The following is a 7,691-nucleotide window of genomic DNA, read 5'->3' as shown; positions in this document are numbered from 1 at the left end:
CATACTAGACTTCATCAAAATTAAAATTTTGTGCACCAAAGGCGCTATCAAGAGTAAATAGGCAACCCACAAAATGGAACAAAGTATTTGTACATCGTATATATGATAATAGATTAGAAAACTCCTACAACTCAACAAACCACCACCCAATTAAAAATGAGCAAGACTTAAATAGACATTTTTCCACAGAAGATATACATATAGCCAGTAAACACATTAAAAGATGTTTAGTTAGTATCACAAGCCATTAGGGAAATGTAATTCAAAACCACAATGAAATAACACTTTACACTCATTAGGGTAACTATTAAAAACAACAAAACAAAACAGAACAAAAATAACAAGTGTTGGTGAGAATGTGGAGAAATTGGAATCCTAGTACATTGCTGGTGGGAATATAAAATGGTGCAGCCCCTGGGGAAAAAGGTTTGGGGTTCCTCAAAAAATTAAACATAGAATTACTGTATATTCCAGCAACCTTGCTTCTAGGTATATACTCAAAAGAATTTAAAACAGGGACTCAAACAGATACTTGTACAAAAATGTTCATAGTAGCATTATTCAAACAGCAAAAAGTGTCCATCAATCTGTGTCCACCCAAAGATAAATGGTTAAACAAAATGTGACATAAACCTACAGCATGGATGAACCTTAAAAACATTATGCTAAATGAAATCAGACAGACACAAAGGACAAATATTATATGATTCCACTTATAAAAGGTGCCTAAGATAGTCAACTTCAAAGAGAGAAAGAATAAAGGTTACCAAGGGCTTGGGGGATGAGGGCGGGGAGTTACTGTTTAATGAATCCAGAGTTTCTGTCTGGGATGATGAATTTAAAGTTGTGAACTAGATAGTAGTGATGTACAGAACACTGTGAATGTACTTAATGCCACTGATTTGTACACATAAAAATAGTTCAAATGGTAAATTTGGTTATGTGTATTTTACTATAATAAATTTTAAAATGATAATGTATCCAAAGGCCCTACCGCATTTGGTGAGCCTTTTGTTCTTCAACTGAAAGGGTGGGTACAGAAGTTACTTAGAGAATACTTTACAAAACCTTGGTTGGTAGTGATGGTAAACTGTACCCACCCACCAAACACATACACACACGTGCGCGCACGCACACTCCACTCAATGCTCTACCAAATACCTATTATATTTTGCAAAGAATTACACATCTAATGAATTCACTAATGATGCAAAGAGTTTACATCCTCCCATACCGACAGACAGAAACACATTCTCTAAGCACAAAGCTTATATTCACAAATAATTTTCTGCTTCAAGACAAAATTTCAATTAATCACAACGGGAATTTAGTTATTTAATGCAACCACTAATCTAATATCACCAATAAAATCTAAGCAGTTGTATCACAAAACCAGGGTTATATTCAGTGGACATGCATTAATAATCTATACAACTTAACATTACACCAGAAAAGGAACTGAATACAAAATTTCCCTTGATTTTTGGTGGTCTTCAAATTTCATGGCACAGATTACCAATAAAACTGTAAAAACAGATTTTAAATATTTTCAATAAAATGCTAAAAAATTTAATGAACCTTTAAGTTTTCATACTGGACTGAAGATTTAAAACATCAAGCTGGCCCCAATCTGTCAAAAACGACAGAAAATATTTACAATGACTAGACAGTTATTTAGTTACAATGGTACTGGAGGACTACTCACCCCTGGAAAAAAAAACAAAAACCCTTTGGGGTTAATTTCTCAATGCAATCGAGTCTTTGTAAATAGTGTGATAATTATAAACTTGGAAACATACCTGGAATCAGGACAGTGATGAAAAGAAACACACAAGTCAATCTTATTTCTGATCTGTCTTCATAAGGCCTTCTGGCTCCCAAAGCCCAACACTGTCCCTCAATATAAAACTAAATTAAGAATAATAAAATGACTTTACCCTACTTGCTGACATTCTTCTACAGAATAATCTTTTACTAGGGCAGGGCTCAAGCTCCATTAACTTGCTTCTCTAGAGTGTGATTAGCAGAACACCAAACTGATAAACTGATAGGGCCACCCAAAATGCTGAACACACTTTTCAAACAGAAGCAAACTTTTTTTTCCAGTTGTTAGTTCTATGTGCCATGTTATTCTTGAAACTTACGTGGCTACGAATAAGAAAAGAATCAGGGAATCTTTGAACATATCTTGTACTTTTCATCAAGGCTAAAGTGCAAAATATCTCCATATCTCTGGTATTTTAATAGGAAAAAACATCAAACACACATAATAAAGGAACTGAAGTGACAGTAAAGCTAATACAAAAGACCTCTTTAAATATACACTTGAAGACTATGTAAGACCAATTTTTCTTTCTTCAGTGAAATCTGTAAATGAACCAAGTTCTCATAGAACTTGACATTTTGTTTCTCTTTCCCAGGATCAGAAATTCCAAAATTAGAGGGGAAAAAATGGAAAAAAATAACATTGCATGACAATGGACACTAAGTTCATAAAGAACCTTTTTTAAAAAAATGAGTATTATGGAAGAAAATACCATGAAAATAATAATCCTATGAGAATTGTTTTTTAAGCACAGTAAATTTGAGCCTTGGTCTTCATGAAGATACTACAGCTTATATAGAAAACTATAAATATACAAGACTCCAGGAAAAAAAGTCAAAATACATATTATTTAACATTCTGTAGGCCTAAAAAACTTTTGAAGGGAGGGAAAAGGATAGCCAACTGAACCTTAAGAACACAGAACTATGAAAAATTCCTGGGTCACAAGGGTGCTCCAACTGGAACCATACTTCCTGGAAACATACAACTTAGATATACTTTTAAAGGAAAGAAAAGGTCCTGAATAACTGCAGTCCCTTCCAAAAAGGAAATCTTAAATTAAGGGGAAAAGATTCTAACAGTGTAAACGAGTCTGGCTCAGAAAGAAAACTGAACAACATATCCAAGATTCTGTCCATAAAAGTAAAGACGTTACATCTTTAATATTAAAGAAATAGGCTATAAAAAAAGTTCATTCTCAGACTTGGTTTTAGTAAAAAGCTCATTTGTGCTCCTTTGTGGGTGCATAATAAAGTTCCATGGGTTTGTTCACTTTCCAGTATTTCTCACTGACCAATTCCAAAGAAAAAGAGCCATTTAATACCTAAAACAGAAAAAGAAAGAATTAAAAAACTGCTCAAAGCAGAGTAGTGAGATGAAACAAACATCAAAGTCCGTTTTTTTTTAATCTTAGGATAAAACTTGTCACTTATACTATTCATAAAAGGACAACCAAAAGATATCAAAAAGGTAACCCACTGCAATTTCTCATTCTGCAGGGTCTCAGGATCCCGAACCACTTTTATTAGGCCCCACCAAAACACCTGCCAGTCTCAGATGGTGAATGTGCTCCCAGTTTCAACAGCCTATTCTTTTAAATACTCACAGTGAACTGCCCACTGGCTGTTGCTATGTAAATGGTATACTGCTTCTCACTGGCTGTATCAAGGTTCATCTGATTTGATTCTCCTTTGCTTCGAAGTTCTTCCAAAGCTAACCTCACAGCCAGATACTTGGATAAGTGATCAACAGTGGCATTACCTGAAGTCTTTATGTATCTGGAAAAATAAATTAATAATTTAATTTCTACATTAATGATAAAAACATACTCAAATTATAGAATACATTTCTAACAAGCTAAATAAAATGTAAATGTCTCAATTACTGATGAAATAGCATTAAAAATTTATTCCTCTATTGCCTAAACATTTTTTATTGAAAGGTACAGAAGAGGGGAAAGTACACAACTCACCATCTGTCTACAAGGGCAAGAAAGCTCTACCTACCTTACCATCCATAAATATGACATAAAATGACAAAAATCAAACAAATACAAGGAGTACGGGGGAGGGAGGGAGTACCCCTCAACCCCAAGAAGCAGAATTCTGCCATCTACAGCAGCAAGAGGAATAACAGAATTTTGAGCAAATTTTATACTAAGAACTGATCAATTTTCTGGTTTTTGAGACAGAGCCAAGAAGCACTAATCTTGAGACTTTTTTGAAAAGCATGATTTATAATTCACTCACTGAACGAGTTAAATTTAAAGGGCTCTTCCTCCCCCTATATCTAGGAGGCTCATTCCTATTATTTTCTTTTTAAAGATTTTATTTGAAGAGAGAGTGAGTGAGAGAGAAAGCATGAGTGGGTGGAGGGAGGAGCGGAGGAAGAGGGAGAAGCAGGCTCCCCACTAAGCAGGGAGCCCGACACAGGGCTCCATCCCAGGACTCTGGGATCATGACCTGAGCTGAAGGCAGACACTTAACAGACTAAGCCACCCAGGTGCCCCAGGGTCACTCCTTTTAGATACACAAATGTGGGTAGGAAGCACACAAAGAAGAAGGAAAACTACAATTTAGGCAGCCAGAACATCCAAAAGAACCCTGGCAATCAATGGTATGACAAATAAGGTCCTTACTTCTTACACAAAATTGCCTTTTAACTCCAAATTAAGTATTATGAATTCAGATAATCTGAAGCTAACCTACACACTTACCTTGTCTGTGCACTATCATCTTTTTCCATTAGTGTGGGATGAGGCCTGAATACTAATTCAATTTCACTAGCACCATCCATTACTGGATCAATTGCCACTGTTGCATTGTTATTATCAAGCTCAAGCCCGGAATCATCAGATGTTTTGGTCCGTTTGTTACTAGGTCCTGCTTCCTGATTACTGTGTGTGGAAGCATTACTACAGTGAGAACTGTCACCATTGTCTTCTGCTCCACTACCATTTTCAATCTGTTGTTTCTTGCCTCGCTGTAATCTAGTGAAGGAAAAATAAGGGGTTGCATAAAATTTACATTTGGACCTTTTCAATGCATTGATTTTGAAACATGTTTACTGAACTTTAGAATTCTAAAAAAGTCTTCATAATTGAATTTGCTCCACGCTAGATAATGGCATTTATTTTGAAACTTCATGTCCCAGAAAGTTCTAAAGAACCTCACTCACACACATACATCTGAATGACTTAAACAAATGTTCATATTCACTTAATAATTTTCTTTGTTGACGACAGGAATTATTGGCCTATATTGGCCTTATTTACATGTTGATAAATTTTTTTGTTATGAGATTTTAAATCTAAAGAAAGACATGATTCAGAAATGAAAATGTAAAAGTTCTAAGGGAAGATATTCATGCCTCTTTAATTAAAGGTTCTTAAGGAAACAAGACTTAAGAGGAACGGTAAGCAGCCCCTCCCTGCCAACCTTACTCAAAGTCTGCTAATGCAATTTAAAGTTACGCTAGTGAGAAAAATGAGATGGATAGCTAAATCAAAAGACTGGATACAGAAGCAGTCTAACAAGCTCAAATATTAAAAAAAAAAAAAATAACTGGGCAAGGTGCTTTGTGTACAGATCTGATTTACTCATCAAAACAATCATCAAGGTAGTTAACATTATCGTCATTTTATAGTTGAGAAAACCAAAGAAAATGAAGTTCGAAGCTCCATGGTTATAAGCTAGTAAGTGCCAGAACTAGAGCTAGGATGTGATAACACATTCTGCCACACTGCCCCCCTCTTTATCTGTATATGAAAGAAATATGAAGAAATGACCTGCACTTCTAAGATAGTATCATTATTACATGTTTACTGCCAGGACAAGGAAATCACAACCCACTGCCTAGGAAACATGCTTAAAAACTTCTACTTTTTAAAAAAACAACAACAACCAAAAAAAACCACAAAATAATGTTTATGAAATCTACAGATCATTTTAAAATTAAGAGGGATCATTAATATGTCAAATGACTAAACTATGATCCAAAAAGATATAAACAGATACAGTGAAATATTATTTAGTCTTAAGAAGTGAAATAAGCCAGTCATGATTCCATGTCTATGGGGTATTTAAAGTAGTCAAATTCATAAAAACAGAAAGTAGAATGGTGGTTGTCAGGAAATGAAGGGAGGAGGAGGGAATGAGATGTTTAATGGGTACAGAGTTTCGGTTTGATAAGATGAAAAAAAGTTCTGGAAACTGGTTGTACATTAATGTGAATGTATTTACGATACTGAACTATACACTTAAAAATGGTTAAGATGGTAAGTTTTACATTATATCTTTTTTATCACAATTTAAAATACATATATATGATATGAACATGCCAAAATAATGAAACAGAAAAATTCAACAGTGAAAATATAAAGACCATACTTATATTTTCCTAAAATCTACAAGTAAAGCAAAAGCAAAATTGTTTCAGTTGACTATAAAGTAATCTAAACAGGGTTACTTGTCTTAATGTATTTATTTTCATCCCAAACTTCTTTCCAAAAATTTTTGAGGTTGATAGAGCTAATTTATTTCAGGCATCATTCTTAAAATAATGTTCATAATAGAGATTAAGAGCTTATTATATTTTGCACTTATCAAATCGTATATTACATACTATTCTAGAGGTGTATTTCAAGACCTACACCATCAAACTTGAATGTCACATGAGGAACAATAACAGTAATTAGGAATGTCAATATTTAGCCTTTATCCTTGCTCAGCAGGGAGCCTGCTCTCCCTCTGCCTACTGCTTCCCCTGCTTGTGCACGCTCTCTCTGACAAATAGATAAAATCTTTAAATATATATATATATATATAGCCTCTACTATTTAAACTAGTAGACAGAAGTAGAATCTGAAACAAGTATAGAATCCAACGTAAGTATTTTGACAAAGACAGATCAAGACTGCTACACGTAAGAAACTAATTTTAAGGGGTGCCTGGGTGGCTCAGATGGTTAAGCATCTGCCTTTGGCTCAGGTCATGATCCCAGGGTCCTGGGACTGAGCCCTGCATTAGGCTCCCTGCTTGGTAGAGAGCCTGCTTCTCCCTCTCCTTCTACTGTTCCCCCTGCTTGTGCTCTCTCGCTCTGTCAAATAAATGAATAAAATCTTAAAAAAAAAAAAAAACTAATTTTAATTCAATATAAAAGAAAAACTTAAAAAAAATTCACACATTCAAAAATATTTACTGAGCAGCTACTTGAAGCCAAGCATGGTTCTATGCACTGGAGTTATAAGAATCAGTAATACTGACAGTCTCTCTACCCTCTAAGGGCTTATATTGTTCTAGTGTAGCAGGTAACACATACATGTCATAAAATAAGTGCTGTGGAGAAAAATGAAGAAGGGAGGGTAAGATGGTTGGATTCCTGAGGTGGAGATGGGAACTTAGCAGACATCTGAAGAAAGTGAGTGTGCCACATGGATTATCTGGAAGAGGGTTCCTTAAAGAGAGAACAGTAAATACAAAAAAGGCCTTGAGACAAAACCACTGCTTCAGAAGTTTGAAGAACAGCAAGGAAGCTGTAATAAAGTCGTGAACAAATGAAGGAGCTTCTATCACATACTCTCACCACTAGAAATGTTCAAGCAAAATCAAAGGACTGTCTATAAAAGATTTTGGAAGGGGACCCTTTGTCCTGCTAAAAGACTAAAATGAACACCATTCAAGTCCCTCAAACTCTTAGAAGTGCATAACTCTTTAAAAATAAATACATTCAGGGGCGCCTGGGTGGCTCAGTCAGTAAAGCGTCTGCCTTCGGCTCAGGTCATGATCTCAGGGTCCTAGGATTGAGCCCCATGTCTGGCTCCCTGCTCAGCAGGGAGCCTGCTTCTCCCTCTCACTCTCCCAAATAA

At 35.3% G+C, this 7,691-nt stretch overlaps 1 protein-coding gene across 4 annotated transcripts in view; it reads right to left on the bottom strand.

The window, feature by feature from the left end:
* Positions 1-446: 446 nt before the first annotated feature.
* RNF2 (ring finger protein 2) overlaps positions 447-7,691 on the bottom strand; it is a 50,261-nt gene continuing 43,016 nt past the window's right edge. For all 4 annotated transcript variants that reach the window (XM_035010659.1, XM_035010658.1, XM_035010657.1 and 1 more), the window contains 3 exons: positions 4,542-4,814; positions 3,432-3,603; positions 447-3,149 (listed from right to left, as the gene is read on the bottom strand). In XM_035010659.1, coding sequence (XP_034866550.1) covers positions 3,048-3,149; positions 3,432-3,603; positions 4,542-4,814 — 547 coding nt within the window. In that variant the 3' untranslated portion in view covers positions 447-3,047. The remainder of the gene's footprint in view (positions 3,150-3,431; positions 3,604-4,541; positions 4,815-7,691) is intronic.

Source organism: Mirounga leonina, unplaced genomic scaffold (genome assembly GCF_011800145.1).
Source record: "Mirounga leonina isolate KUSES-001 unplaced genomic scaffold, KU_Mleo_1.0 Mir_154, whole genome shotgun sequence".
Classification (NCBI taxonomy): Eukaryota; Metazoa; Chordata; class Mammalia; order Carnivora; family Phocidae; genus Mirounga; species Mirounga leonina.
The sequence above is the reverse complement of the archived record's forward strand: the minus strand, read 5'-3'. Positions and strand labels throughout refer to the sequence as shown.